This window comes from Helicoverpa zea, chromosome 9 (genome assembly GCF_022581195.2).
Source record: "Helicoverpa zea isolate HzStark_Cry1AcR chromosome 9, ilHelZeax1.1, whole genome shotgun sequence".
NCBI classification, from domain to species: domain Eukaryota; kingdom Metazoa; phylum Arthropoda; class Insecta; order Lepidoptera; family Noctuidae; genus Helicoverpa; species Helicoverpa zea.
In genome coordinates, this window is record NC_061460.1 from 8,357,281 (window position 1) to 8,373,900 (window position 16,620).

Below are 16,620 nucleotides of genomic sequence, written 5' to 3' on the forward strand. Positions count from 1 at the left end.
CATCGAAGAAAGGAACCATACAATGTATATCAATAAATGGTCGTGTGAACCTTGTTGCATGGATATTATGATCTTTTTTTTCGTTGACAATATAGTTTTTTTATGAAAAGAAAACAACCTAACCGTGTTTTGTTTTACGAAACATTCGATTTTAGCTGTCGGTTGAGTTGAAAATAATTTATTATAAATCTAACGAAGATAGTGATTCTGAAAAAAAAATGGGGCTGGGGAAAGCGAAGAAGCCACCGTAAGTTTTTAGTTTATTTATTATTAATTTTGGAAGGTATTTTTTGGAATATGGACTGGTGTTAGCTTGGTTGGACAGTCGTCTTGTTGACATATCTGCATAGATTTACAAATTTCATCGCGAATGAACTCTAAGGGTACATGCTACATTTATGGAGATACTTGGCGTCGAGTTTCGTGTTTCGTGATCGCAGCGCGAAGAACGTTTTTTTCTTCTGGTCAGGGTGAGGAGCAGCGAAACGGCACATTATCACGTGTGTGAATACAAATTAATAGCGATCCACGATATTGTTCATCGAGGTCCGACATGGAAAGAGGTCTCAAACTCCGCCCTATTACCTGACCCTATGGGTCAGTGGGTCGTCTTAGGAGCGGAGTTACAATTTCGAAAAGTATACCTATGTCTGATTACATGTATTTAATATCTACTATTTTTTTTTTGTTAATTACAGGCCTCCTCCTACTAGTACACTTGGAAGGTAAGTTTAATTTTGAATGACTTATTTTAATTGTTTTAACGACTTACTAATTTGTTTTTTTTATTTTTTTAGCTTTATTCCGAACCCATTGTAAGTATTTTTTTTATCCAAATAGTTATATTTTCTACCAAGTATTTCTAATTCTAACATAATAAATTGTTCCGTAGTTGGTCTCGGGAGCCCCCAAAAACACCAGTCCCAGGTATGGGGTTCAGAATCCAAAATATGTTTAAGAATAACTTCAGGGGCATTATTGGTTCATTGGTACCACTATGTGTTCTGTCGTGGCAAAGCGAGCGAGATAATGTAAGTATATCTTATACCAATACGATATATTTTTCAGATGAGTTGCAGATTTAGTTACTCAGGAAATGATTTTGTCATAGAAGTAATTGTAGCATCGATAGTGCCACAGAAGCATTTTTCTAGCTATTGAAATTATTACAGCATGCCTTAACCGTGCAGCTGACGTGGCTGTTAATGTTTTGGTTCTTCCTTGTGCAACCTGTTGCGGTTCCTGCAACTGGTCTGATTACAGTATTCCTATTGCCAATGGCTGGTGTCATATCAAGCATTCAAGCATGCAACTGTTACATGAATGTAAGTAGATTTTCTTTTGAGGAGTCGTGCCGTAATTTAATGGATGCGTTATGACCATTTGAAACTTAATGTTGTAGTGGCCACACCCGATAGTAATGCTACATACTAACATGGTTATGATTTAGCAGAGTTTAAACAACCCCATACTTACGCAATAAGACCGCGGCAATTCATCAACCTATCTTTTCAGTTCAAAACCACTAGCTTTGATTGATTTAACAATGGCCTACTTTTTTCAGGAAAATATAATTCTTTTTCTACTGTCTTCAATGCTTCTCGTATTGCTGAATAATTCCGGTGTGGATAAACGCATAGCATTATGGTTTATATGCTCTGGGGATGCACAACAATATTCTCCCAGAAGGTAATTTGTTATCCTCATCAGAAACAGACATCACCTTTTACTCGCTATGAAACATTGGAATATCGCTGGAATATAGGTTTAAGCAACTGGTGGCTCTAATATCATGGTTCAGTAATAGCTCGTTAGTTATTTTGACCACATGTATTATCTTGCCCCCTATTGTAATAACAATTTTGACATCTTGTAATATTTTTTTCTACCTCATCTATTTACCTCACCATCTTGGGGTCGGCTTCCAGCCGAACCCGATTCCATTCTAACCAAAACATCAACGGATTTACGCGTACTCTTTTTTCATCACAAACAAATGTGCGCGAACATAATATTATGTGAAATGTCACCATTATGCGTAATTTGTTCTCAGGATAATATTCAAGTTCAGTTCAGCGGCGTTCTTTCTGTCCATGTTTAGCAATCGGCTCATAATTTGTTCTATCCTTACACAGATGTCTACGTCCGTGCTAACTAAGATAGATGTAAGTGCAATATGTACATAATATTATAATTAAGTCCCTATATGCCAAAGGACTCTATTATCATGTGCCTAATCATTTCCTTAGTTGGCTTCCAAACTAGCGGAGATGCTTTTAGCACCAGTAGATTTTCAGGGAGCGGATTATCAAATTTTAAGTATCGTCATAAACTATAATGGGGTCTTTTGTTAACTACATGCATAATTATGTTTCAGGGATCAACATTAAAATCAGGCAATATGCCAAATTTTGTTACTATGCGATATATTGTTAATAATGCAATCCAAGTTTCCGCAGGGATTGGTATGTAATTTTATAATTGACGGGTTGGCGATGTTTTTATCTATGATCATTTGTTGTTTTTTTTTGTTATTTTTACAGACACTTGATGTATGTATTATCATCACTAATTTAGTGGTTTTGAAAACTTTAACTTTGTTCGACTGTAATTTTACGTTCTGCATTTGTAAATGTATTCTCTCTTCATCGGACAGTTTTTGTAGAGTATGTACATATACTTAAGTAAACCAAAACAGATTTTGACCGTACATCACATTACTGAGGGGTTTAAGGGTTGGGCCACAACCCACAAAAGCATGACCATTATCCTTTGTCTGCATTTGGTGATAATAAAATTGTATTTTCAGGTAGCACTGCAATTATGCATTCTGCATCTGTAACTATGCTCTTTCGGGCAATTTTTGTGGAGTATGTATATTTGTATATAGATTTAATGTTTGATTTTATTAAGAGTTCCTAAGCATATTTAGGTATAAGATTATAAAATATTTTATATTTTCTCTTTCTTTCGCAGATTTGCTCCCAAAGGCATGGAATACCCCGATATATTCAATTATCTGCAATATTCGGCTTTTGCTTTCCCCGTCGCATTTGTAATGTTCATCTTTTGCCTTATTTACCACATGATACTAACAAAATCGTAAGTTTTGTGATTAACTATTTGTGTAGAACAGGTTAAGGGTTGAAACATTTACCATGGACTAGTAAAAGGGAGTCTATGTGTGCATTATAAAGTTGCTTCTGACTCTTTATTTCGTCTTAATGGTAATATCAGTATCGGGTTTTACACTATGACTGTGTTTCGGATGGCACGTTAATTTGTAGGTCCCGACTGTCATTGAACATCCTTGGCAGTCGTTACGGGTAGTCATAAGCCACTAAATCTGACACCAGTCTAACCAAGGGGTATCGGGTTGCCCGGGTAACTGGGTTGAGGAGGTCAGATAGGCAGTCGCTTCTCGTAAAGCACTGGTATTCAGCTGAATCCGGTTAGACTGGAAGCCGACCCCAACATAGTTGGGAAAAGGCTCGGAGGATAATGAGTATCGTGTTTTACAGTTTTGGGTTTTTTATTAACTGCCTCGTTGGTCTAGTGGTCGCATCCGTAACTGCTGTGCACGAGGGCTCGGGTTCGATTCCTGGGGCAAACCGAAATCGCTTTGTGAGTTTTAGAAACTATCACAAAACAGCCTGAAATTTCAATTTTTTTGATAGATACACCAGTGCATCGGAGAAGCACGTTATTGTCTGTGCTCCTATATTCTCGTAAATGCTTTTGCCCTATAATATGTCCTGTGCAGTAGGCCGATAACCTTACATGAGTTTCCGCCATCTTATTTCCCATTTATTTTATTTAGGGCCCTGAAAGTACCGATGCCTTCTGGCAAAATGGAAGAGTTGCGGACTGGCTTTCTGAAGTTTCGAGAAGAGTTACCATCTAAAACTAGTCTACATGAAAAGGTTTGTTACCCTCATCAACTGCCAAGCCTTTTTTCAATTGTGTTGGGGTCAGCTTCGTCTAACCTGATGCACTTGATTACCAGTATATTACATGGAGGGACTGCGATTGATCGATCCACGCAACTGATACTTGCGCATGGGCCTGCCTAATAATATAATGCACAAAATAAACTCTTTTGCAAAAAAACCGGGTACTTATGCGAAATCTAGGTTTTAAGGACTTTACGTGCATTTCAAAGGGTTTTAATAACTGTAGTATGTTACTAGCATCAAAAGGGCTAGCCAAGCATGCGTGAGAGTGTATTCTAAATTTGAATTTTGTAGAATTGCTAAGAAACTGTTTAAACGTTGTTTTGGATTTATTCCCGGTAGAAAGTTCGTGGGCGTTTTGAAAAGTTTTTGACCTGATTTTCAGAAAACTGATAATGCAGTTTAAATTAATGATTAATGTACACTTCTGTTACATCAAAACATTTTTTTAAAATCTGAGTATTTGAAAAAAAATTCACTTGCTCTAAACGGTCTATGCTGATGATAGACGGCAATGTTAAGAGTTCCGGTATTTTTGTGTAAAGCGTTTTATCGTTTAGATATTGTTCCCACGCGGTTAAAATATCCCTTTCTCATAAATGAACACTATTTAGAGGAGTATCAGTGCTTTGGGCTGCGAAAAAACAAATTTAAAGTTAGGTAGGTGTCATTTGATTGATGTAAGTATTTTTGAAGGTAAAAAGCGGTCCCCCGACACGTCAAAATTTAGTTTAGTCTGACATGCTTTAGTTGGTACTTACGTAGTGTTAGAAGTTATTTTTCGCTTTAGCGTTTTTAACCTTTTGTCATAATAATTGAGTACTTTGTTTGGGTCGGGGGTTTTTTAAATTTATAATTTTATTTTATTTCATGCTTTTTGATGGAGCTCAATTTTTCCTTCATTTAATTTATTTTATTTTAAGATGGGGTCGCTATATGCAATCTCGGCCAAAGGAAGCTGTTTAACAATCCTCATGAATCTAGATTTACAGCAAAAATATAAATCGGTTTATCCATTTCATTCCGGCATTCCAGGGTTTCATCCGCCACATCCCATTTCCAGCATCAGGTTCTCGTCAATTAGAAACATGAAGAGAACTCGTCAAGACAAATTCAACGAGCCCAAACTCGATGGGTTTACTAAAAGGCAGTTCAGGGTTACGTCTCCTAGCTTCATGCCCTAACAGCGGACCAGCTCAGTGATTCCAGAAGACATTAGTGTTTCAAATTTCAGGTCCTATATATGTTTGCAAGTAAACTGAGCGTGTAACATTCCTATCACACCTTACAAACGAGCCGATGACCTTGAAGACCTGAACCGATTTCCACCAAACATAGCTAAGAACACTCCCGAATGACATTCCTTTTAAACAAAAAAAAAGCATTACAATCGGATCATCCGTTTGGGAGCTACGATGCCACGTACACACACATAGCCACACACAGACACACACAGACACGTCAAACTTATAACACCCCGTCGCACATACGGGTATTTCATGGATCTGGGCGGCCAAAAGTCAAAATAACAAAATTCTAGGAACGCAAAGGACAATGCCGGATTTTGTATGGACCCTGTCCCCACCCACCAACAGACTTGAAACTAGTGTCATCGGAAGCGCATCCTTCGATAGATCATGATTAACAAAACGATTTACTCCAAATGTATGGGGTTTTGGAAATACACGACATTTTAGTATTCTTAATAATCAATTAACTTCAAGTTTGTTAACCAATTACTCGGAGTTGCGTGGACCGATTTTGATCATTTTTGTTTTAATGCAAAGAACGTGTCTCAACGTTAGTCCGATATAATGTTCAACGGGATCTTTTTAGCAACTTTTGAGTTATCACCGGATAGAATGATAATTGGTTTAATGATTTTGTATGGACCTTTACTGACTCCAACAGAGTTGAACCTAGTGTCATCAGAAGCGCCTTATCTGATAGATATTTTTTTACTATGACGACATACTCTAAATGTTTGGGGTTTAAGATACATTCTACATTTTAGTATCCACAATTAACGTAACGTTAGGTTAGGTTAGTAGGTGTATAAAGCAATTACTCAAGACTAAGCCGATTCTGATTATCATTTTTTGTTGGACAGAAACTACCTCAAGTGTGTCCCATTAAAGTTTCATCCAGAACTGACTAATAATTTTTTGAGCATACGGGAAAAACTGTGGTAAACCTAACCCAGTTTGATACTTGGTTAATAGTTTAGTTACGACCAAAACTTACTTATTGAAATAAATAAATAAAATATTTTAAAACAAACCCATATTTTATATGAACTCAGAAATGTAGATATCCAAAAAAAAACCAGAACTTTTCTCTTAAGTAAAAATCATAAATATTGACATTAATTATTTAACGTTACATCTAAAAAAGAACACATGGTTAAGGAATAGCTGAATGGTTAAGCGGCCCAAGTTAAGCTACCGAACTGACAATCGCCCTCTTAAAACATTGATATTAGGTGGCATCCTGTTGGGCTGGAAGCTAACTCCAATATAATTAGGATAAAGGATGGGCAAGTGGTAAACAAATAGTAAAAAATATTATAACTTTAAAAAACGAATAATGGCTGCGTCTCTGTCAGTTCAGTTTTATGCCGAAGCATTTCGAAAATAAAAGTCCATATTATGTGCAAAATGACAATTGTATAACAATAGAAGCATCTGATAATTTTTTGTCATCAATCTGCAGGCCAACAAGTTTATTTTATATCGGTTGAGTTTAACAGAATTATTAAAGAAATTAAAAGTCAAAGATACAAACTCAAAAACTTCCGGTCAGTTCTCGATTCAAGTTGTATAACACCATCCTTGAAGTAATCTTCGGTAATGTAAAAAAATAAATAATCAGCCTAATGTCTACTCAAATCTAGGTAGGTAGTCGGTGAAAAACTAGAAGGGATTCGACTATGTATGGAATGAAATGTCTTATAGTTCCTAATGCCCATACATTCGGAGTACGTCACCATAGTAAGAAATGATCTATCAAATGAGGTGCATCCAATGACACTTAGTTGAAATCTGTTGGTGGTGGTTAAGGTGTCCTTACGAAGTACTACACTGTCTCTTCAAACCGATTATTTTAACCGACGATAACTCAAAAACTGCTTAAAAGATCTTGATGAAAATTAAATTAGACTAACTTTGAGATAGATAGATTCTTTAAAATAAAAATAAAAACATCAAAATCGGTCAACCCAACTCCGAGTAATTGGTTAACAAACAATAAGTTAATTGATTATTAAGGATACTAAATAGTCTTACAGTTCCTAAACCCCATACTTTTGGAATGTGTCTCCATAATAAGAAATGATCTACTAAATGAGGCGCATCCAATGACACTACTTTCAAGTCTGTTGGTGGGTGGGGACGTTTTTAGGCATTGTCCTTTCATTGATCACCTGAGGCAGGGGACATTCCAGGAAACAATAGACTGCCACCCCCACCCTTTTTCCGTTGCGCGTTTTCCGGAAAAATCAGTCGAAAGTTGATCATTGATTCTTGTGCATGTGTCCGTTGTCGGCTATTTACAAAATCGTTAACTTTGTGTGTTAAACTGAAGTTTTCTGTGTTTACCTAGTGAAAAGTAGCAATGGATTCGGAAAGAACAGGTATGTGATGATCTACTTGTAATAAATTTATTAAAATTTGTGTTATTTTAAAGTACTTTTAGAGGTCGAGAAATCATGTCTGAAATTATGATACTTTTTTAAAGAAATTTATGTTTACGAGGCTATTTGTTTTAGTATCGTGGTAGATCCGGCAACTTTTGTAATTTATATGTAAACTATAGACCCTCAAGTAACGAATACTAAAAAAATTTGCCGCGGAATACCGCGGATGCGCAAAACCCTAGAACATTGAATTTCACAGTCAACAAAAGCAAAATTTTTGAAAAAAAATCTTAATGTCTAAAAGTAATATTTACTTGTTCCAGATATAAGTGTGTACTTCCGGAGTGAGAATAGTGACTCGTAAACCTCTCTTTAATATTATGAAAAATGAAAATTTACTAAATTTTGAAGAAAAACTAGGTTTTTTGAGAGACCACCTTCTTAATAATGAAGATCAGTTAAAAACACTGAAAATCAATTTTGTTCATTTTAAATCGGAAATAACAACAAAGGTGGATTAAATCTCACTAAAAAAGATGAATTCTTCTTGAAAAACAACGAACTTTGGCCGGAAGGTACATTCGAAATTCCAGTCACAACGGCAAATCGTCCAGGTCGCCCTTGTAAATCTTTTGAGGAATCAAGCGAAAGAACCAAAAGAAGAAAAACGGAAGAGATCGGAACGGAAGGGATGATATTGATGTCATTAAGTTGAAAATATGAAAAATATGCTGAAGAAACTGCTTGTTTATACATAAAACTCTACCCATGGCACCCAATGACACCCACACTGCACAAAGTACTTGTACACGGGTCAGATATAATAAAATGCATTGTTACCTACAGGACAACAGTCTGAGGAAGCAGCAGAGGCACGGAACAAACATTTTAGGACGTACAGACAGGATTACTGAAGGAAATTCTCTAGAGTTCTGTAATAGACATATTTTAAATAGGCTTCTTTTAAGCTCAGATCCATTTCTTAGTGCATCAAGGATAATAAAGAAAAGAAGATGTATTCGTTTCTGCCTGAAACATTAATCATGCTTCTGTCTGGTATACACCAAACCCAACAGAATCAGAAAGTTAGAATGAGGAGTTGAATTAATTTGAAAAAAATGTATTGTTATTGGTAAATTAATTAAGTAATGTATGAATATGTAAATAGTAATGGTTGTATATATAAGCGTATGTAAGCTTATGTCAATATATAGTCTAATGTAGATAAGTGTACGTAAGAGTTTGTAAAAATATACAAGTTTTTTCAGTTTTTTTATTTTTTATTTGTGTTTTATTGCTTTTTTTATGAAATTATAAAAGTTATTCCCCGTATATATTACACATATATTATTTCCATCATTTAAAACAAGAAAAGCCACACAAATATTTTTGGCCGCCTAGATTGATATGTGCGTCGTTTTTGCGTCGGGGGTTAAAAACACTGGTACTCAGCTGCATATTCGATTAGACTCCCGACCCAAACATAGTTGGAAAAAGGCTCGGAAGATGGATGGATTTCAGAACACTATAGACTTCTTTCTGACACTTCAATTGTTACAGCTCACCGTAATCTCTCTCATAGTTACTCTATGTATGTTTTTCTTCCGCTGGTGTAAATGGTTCGAGGGATGGGCAGACTTCTCGGCTACCGAGGGTGCTCCACAATTGCCAAGGTAAAGTACCTTTTACAGCTCTTAAAATATTTTTTTCTATTCAAAAAACTTCTTACTAATTGATTTGAATACCTGCAGTTTGGCTTATGTTTAATTTTTCCTTTTCAGAGTTAAAGATGCAACGGTTGCAGCTATATTTGTTATATTTCTCCACACTCTCCCTAAAAGCTATAGTTTTCTGAAGTTCCTTAATATTGAGAGTAAGTAAGACTTTTTATACAGAAGACAAACCGGCAATTATTCGAAAAGCTTGTATATTTAGATTAAAATTGGGTAATTTTTGTAACCATTGTTTCAGGAAAAAGTCAATTACCGCCTTTAAAACCTGAGTCAGCCGTACTGTGGTGGAGATTTGTTGATAGAAACGTAAACTATGCGTATTACTTCGTATTCGGTATGTTTATTTTTATCTTTGTCGTATCAATGGCGATCGTTAATTTTAAAGAGTAAAAATTGATCATTCTTTTTGTTGGGGAAACGATAGATTACAGTAGTTCTCTTTACCTTCTCTAACCGTAATACTGAAAAATCTGTACTTAAAGAATTTGAAACTAATTACTAAATGTCACAACAACCAGTTCCTGTGTAACCATGGCAACACTCATACAATGAAGGTGCATTTTGAATGTTAGCTACTGACTGCAACTACCGACCGCACTTGCAGCGACATGCTGCTACCGCTTGGATCTAAAATCAGTAGTATCAGTGGCGGTAGGTTCGGTCGGCAGTCGTAGCTAGCTTTCAAGACGTACCTTAAAGTAGTCTAGGTTTTTATAGCACTTACTTTTAGTCCAAATAATCACAATCAAATCAAAAAATGAGTTATATAGATAGGTATCCAAAGACTAACTAATGGTGCGTGACGTTGCTTGCACACATGCAGATGAAATCTGTAGGGGTAGTTCTGTTACAGCCTTTTTATCATCCCACTGCTGGGCACAGGCCTCCTCTCACATGGAGAAGGATTGAGCGTTAATCACCACGCTTGCTCAATGCGGGTTGGTGATTTCAGACTTTATAGTCCAGATTTCCTCAAGATGTTTTCCTTCACCTTTTTATCAGCCATTGGTGTCTAAGATTTACCTAGAAAGTACATACAAACTTAGAAAAGTTGCATTGGTACTTGCCTGACCTGGAATCGAACCCACACCCTCATACTCGAGAGGTTGGTTCTTTACCCACTAGGCCACCACGACTAGTAGGGGTAGTTCATTCTTTTGGAATATGGTGGTACGATACACGTATTGTGGTTCCATATAAACAGGTGCACTGGGCTGCATCCAGTAAGACTGAAAGTTGTCTTCAAATTGTTATACAACCTCTTGTCTTGGAAAGCTCTGCAGACCTCTGACGGTGTAACATAAAAGTCAGTATTAAAGGACAATGCTATTCTTTGTATGGAAGTTGGGCTCAAGAGTTGCCCACAGTAACTGCATAGTGTATTATGTTCCATAGGCTTATAATAGGTCCCAGACCGAAATATTTCGAAATCTATCCCAGGAGTGCTGAGAAAAACTGGTTTGACTCTTATTCAATACTACGAAAAATATGCTTACGAACTCTTAACTATTCCACTTTTATTACCTTAATTGAAATGCATTATAATATTAATCGACAAATACGAGGTATTGAATGAGATTTTTTTTTACCGACTTCAAAAAATGGAGGAGTTTCTCAGTTCGTTTGTATTCTTTTTACGTAAGTACGTGCATAACTCCGTCGTTTACCAACCGATTTAAACAATCATTTTATTGTTTAAAAGGATTTACTTTCCAAACAGTTCCAGGGTCCAGGGTCTGGTGATAGAAACCTTTAAACATTATGGAACTCTCGGAAATTGTAAGCACATATCGAATAAAAACTTGTCATTCGGGTATATGTCTCCGACACCACAAAACTGTGGAGGTTAAGACCTGACCTGACGATGGAGACGACAGTGAGACGAGGGAACTCCTCAACGGTATCTATTTACTACCTCGTGTTTGAGCTTATTTTATTCGTCTTGATAAGATTTTTCCATTGCCATTAAGGATTTGCATGACGCTACTCGAACTTAGGACTGATTGTGGTAGATAGAGACTGAAAAGCAAGAGAAACAACAATTACCTTTAAACGTCTATTTCTGTTTTTTTTTATCCTGTTAACAGTAAAACCACTATCTATCTGAATGTTATTTCAAGAAAAGAGGTTGTTAGGTTTGTGGCTGCTTAAAATGGCTTGCTAACAATGGCTGGCTAACATTAGAACTGGTTTTTCTCGGGACCTCTGGGACCGATTTCAAAAATATTTGGATTCCGTCTTAAGAGTGAAGTAAAAAACCTATTTTAACCATTCCCACTACTGGGCAAATGGCTTGGGCTTCATAAACTGACTGTTCAAGTTGGACATTAGAACCGGGTTTTCTCGGAACCTCTGGGACCGATTTCAAAAATATTTGGATTCCGTCTTAAGAGTGAAGTAAAGAACCTATTCTAACCATTCCCACTACTGGGCAAATGGCTTGGGCTTTATAAAGTAACTGTTCAAGTTTAACATTTGAACCGGTTTTTCTCGGGACCTCTGGGACCGATTTCCAAAATATTTGGATTTCGTGACAACAGTGAAGTAAAGAACCTATTCTAACCATTCCCACTACTGGGCAAATGGCTTGGGCTTTATAAAGTGACTGTTCAAGTTTAACATTTGAACCGGTTTTTCTCGGGACCTCTGGGACCGATTTCCAAAATATTTGGATTTCGTGTTAACAGTGCAGCAAAGAACCTATTTCGACCACTTTCACTACTGGGCAAATGGCTCAGGCTTTGTTAAGTGACTATCTATGGAGAACATTTGAACCGGTTTTTCTCGGGACCTCTGGGACCGACTTCAAAAATATTTGGATTTCGTGTTCAGAGTGCACTATGGAACCTATTTTAATAATTCCCACTACTGGGCAAATGGCTTGGGCTTTATTAATTGACTGTTCAAGTTTGACATTAGAACCAGTTTTTCTCGGGACTTCTGGGACCGATTTCCAAAATATTTGGATTTCGTGATAACAGTGAAGTAAAGAACCTATTCTAACCATTCCCACTACTGGGCAAATGGCTCAGGCTTTGTTAAGTGACTATCTATGGAGAACATTTGAACCGGTTTTTCTCGGGACCTCTGGGACCGATTTCAAAAATATTTGGATTTCGTGTTCAGAGTGCACTATGGAACCAGCTGAAACTACTCCCACTGCTGGGCAAACTTTGAGCCCACACCCTGGCATTGTCCTTTGGAAGTCTGACCGTTCAAAACGCGGGAATATGTATTAAATAAAACTGTATGAACTAAAGTTGTCTGGTATCGACAGCATTATCCTGCTTAAATGACAGCAATATTGAGCTACGTGATAATCTATATAAATAGAAATGTTTGTTGTTCGTTAGTCTGATTAAAACTCGAGAACGGCTGGGCCGATTGAGCTGATTTTGGTTTTAAAATGTTTGTAGAGGTCCAGGGAAGGTTTGAACGATACGAAGTTCGCGGGATCAGCTAGTTTCTAATATAATTTCAAATTTATCCGTCCAGATTTTGAAAGATAAAAAAATAAATCTATACTAATATTATAAAGCTGAAGAGTTTGTTTGTTTGTTTGAACGCGCTAATCTCAGGAACTACTAGTCCAATTTGAACAATTCTTTCGGTGTTAGATAGCCCATTTATCGAGGAAGGCTATAGGCTAGGGTGTTTTTATCCGGGTTCGTGCAGAGGTTCCTACGGGATGCGGGTGAAACCGCTGGCAGAAGCTAGTCGACTATAAATTACCATCAGACAAACTACATAGCCAATCGTTCGTAAGTGTCTCTTGTTGGATACGTGTATGTACATAAAAAAACTGCGAGCTTGACGGTTCTTTTAAAATCTTCCAGGTAGCGCATTGTCGATAACTATTGCCGCCGAGAAGACTGGCCTGCATCGAATTATTGGCGAAAATCTTGGAAAAGTTATAACAGGAAAACCTTGGAATGTGGGCCTTTTTCTCACTCTCTTCCTTATAACATTCCTGGCAAATATAATGTCTGCGGTCCCAGCTTGTACAGTATTTCTTCCGTTTGTATTATGTGCGGTTAGTATTTTAAAATTCTCAAGATTCTTTAGTGACTAGAGATGAGATTTAAAAAGTTTCTGACAATTTTTATCGATACAATGATTGCCCCCCCCCCTTATTTTTTTGTAGGTATTATTTTATCGATTTATAGCCGGGCGCAAGGGGCACAGCAACTGATATCTAACCAAGCGCTACATAAAAACAAGTATCAAAAATAAAGTTTAAACGCTAGCACCTTACATTCTATTTGCGCTTCCACAATTACTCATAGTAGGTAAATAGGCGTTAAAAATTTCTTTACTTGCAAAATTCTTTATTTAAATCTTTATCTGCCTCTAGTAATATCACTCCAAAATTGGGTTTGTTCCCACTAGTTCTACTGCTTAGTTCTACTGTAGAACTAATGGGAACTTTTTTTCCCACTAGTTCTATTTTGTTACACCTCAAATAGTAGAACTAGTGGGAATTATGGTTTTTATTGGTATTCCCACTAGTTCCACTGAACATTTGCAGTAGAACTAATGGGACATTTTGTTCTACTAGATAGAAGAAGTACAGTCGACGGCCTGGGTGACATCTCGCCGTGTCTGTGGCCCGTGGTTATCTGTAGTTGTGATTTTTATCACAACTCAAAATCGATAGCAGTCGGAATAACTTAGATTTTTTTCATGAATTTCAACAAAAAATAAATGTTTTTCTTTTTGTATTAAGACTGTTAGTTCCAAACATAGCACTACACATCAAACTAACAAAATCAAAATCAAAAAATCAAAAATCATTTATTCAAACTTGGCTGCAAGACAGCACTTTTTGAACGTCAGGATTTTATAATAGACAGCCCCCAAAACGCCCACCCTTCACCACTTCCTATGTGTTTTTGCTGGAAAGAACAAGTGGCGCAACAAACTCCCCAGCAACACATGTCTGTCTGTCTGTAGGTTAGAAGAACCTTTTAACTAAACTAACTTTAGTGTGTTTTTTTTTTTAATCAATGTGTCAAACACCACCACAATGGTGGTGTTTAAAAATCAAAAGAACAAAAAGATTAACTAGCTCCTCTTCATTTCTGCTATCCTAGTACTTATATAAAGAAAAACATTAGATTTTTGTTGAAAGTAATGAAAAAAATCTAAGTTATTCTGACTGCTATCGATTTTGAGCTCTAAAAAAATCACAACTATCGGCTGTCAACTGTACTTCTTCTGTCTAGTAGAACAAAATTATGTCCCATTAGTTCTACTGCCAATGTTCAGTGGAACTAGTGGGAATACCAATAAACACCATAATTCCCACTAGTTCTACTATTTTGTTACACCTGAAATAGTAGAACTAGTGGGAAAAAAAGTTCCCATTAGTTCTACGGTAGAACTAAGCAGTAGAACTAGTGGGAACAAACCCAAAATTGTATACATACCTACTTAAGTTGAACATTTTTACTATTTTGTGTGTGTACCTTCACGCTATGTATGAAATGCATCCAGTCAAAATTGAATCTACATGTCCGATGGGTGGGGCACTGGTGATCCGTAACACAGGCATCCCATGCCTTTCACGGACACCAGCTCCTCACATAATTATGTAATACATATAAGACCGAGTAATTGTACCGTTTTTAGTTATAAACAAAACATTGTGCGGAGAAATAAATAAATAAATAAATAAATTTTGCTCTGACTGACTAATGCCCATTTTCACCAACAAATACCTAAATTTAGGGATCCCCTAAGAGCATTTACGGAACACTTAATAAGAATTTCGTTTTCACCAAAGTTTAGGGGTCCCTTATACATAGTTATTTATGTCAAAATTGGGAGAGCCCTTATTCTAAGTGGCACTTAGATTAAGAGATTGTTGGTGAAAACGGGCATAAGTGACACAAAACACTGAGGGATAAAATAAAACTTTCGACATGGCTATAGAAATCTGTGGTAAAATGAACACAGTCAACGGACTTTCAGACATCGAATTCTAGAGCCATACGAGTTTTATTTTATCCCTTTGTCTTATTTTACCGGATGTAATTTTTTTTACAGTCAGTGGATGCTGCTCAACCTTGGCCAGGCAAAGTTTACGTTGCAGCATTAGGCGTCGGCATAGCATCGTCTTTCGGATTCAGCTGTCCTTTCCTATATACTCCTGCTTACTTCTGTCATTACACTGGGAAAGTACCAATACTGAAAATGGTGAATACCTTATGCAAATTGTTTTATTACTACATACCGTATAAACGTTGTTTAAATGATAAGAAAAATTCTAAATTCGTTGCGCAGTTTTGAAGTATAACAATTCCTGTACCGTTGAAAGTATTACCTACTACAGTATTACAAAGTGCCACCGGGCTGACTTGGCAGCTCCCACCGGAGCCTTGTACACTTGGGGTTCAACATAAATTATTTACAGACAGACAAATAGCGGGAAGCAACTTCTATACATATATACTATGTAGTGGTATATGGAACTTATAGCATGTCTTTTTACAGGCTAAATATTCTTTCATACCGGTGTGGATATGCCTCGTAACTTTGTTTGTTGCCCTTATGATATGGGCACCGTTTTTATTCGACCCTGATGACGCCGGTATCATGGCCATCCCGGTGCCGGGCGGCCCAGGTGAGACGACGACGGTGACCGAAGAAGCACCACCAAATCTTTAAAAGTGCTGATCCAATTCGAATTTAGATGTTACGTGTTATTTACTACAAGTTTCCACGGTTTCACAATGGAACATACCATATATATTTTTGTTATGTAAAGTGAGAAATAAAGCACTGTTAAGTTCAATGTTAAGGAATATTTTTTTTGTTTGTTTCTTTGTACCCTAAGAGCTCCGAAACGACTGAACTGATTTGAATAATTATTTCAGTGTTGGGAAGATAGATTGTATCCGTCCGTAAGGATGGATGAACCACTTTCTGTATCGTAATGAATTTTTTGTATTTAGTAGGTAATAAGCTGAAAAGAACCTATTGTAGGATCAATCTTGGAATTTGTAGTATAATAGTTCAAAAGTTGTATAAACAAAGGTGGCCCCTTAATCTAAATATTTATGCCCATTTTCACCAACAATCTCTTAATCTAAGTGCCACTTAGAATAAGGGCTCTCCCAATTTTGACATAAATAACTATGGATAAGGGATACCTAAACTTTGGTGAAAACGAAATTCTTATTAAGTGTTCCGTAAATGCTCTTAGGGGATCCCTTAATTTAGGTATTTGTTGGTGAAAATGGGCATTAGACTACGTGGCACTTAACCGATCCACCCATAACACTAGGAAGTATGTGAC

At 36.7% G+C, this 16,620-nt stretch overlaps 1 protein-coding gene across 1 annotated transcript; it reads left to right on the forward strand.

Annotated features, from left to right (window-relative positions):
* The first annotated feature begins 218 nt into the window (after window positions 1–218).
* LOC124633297 (solute carrier family 13 member 5-like) lies at window positions 219–16,059 on the forward strand. The gene is made up of 17 exons (XM_047168474.1): window positions 219–247; window positions 699–725; window positions 798–815; window positions 893–1,031; window positions 1,173–1,325; window positions 1,565–1,689; window positions 2,054–2,165; window positions 2,378–2,465; window positions 2,810–2,870; window positions 2,977–3,102; window positions 3,821–3,923; window positions 9,148–9,260; window positions 9,369–9,460; window positions 9,559–9,654; window positions 13,157–13,353; window positions 15,369–15,518; window positions 15,816–16,059. Exons 1-17 carry the CDS (start codon window positions 219–221, stop codon window positions 15,987–15,989), a joined length of 1,803 nt encoding a protein of 600 aa, XP_047024430.1. The 3' UTR covers window positions 15,990–16,059.
* The last annotated feature ends 561 nt before the right edge of the window (window positions 16,060–16,620 follow it).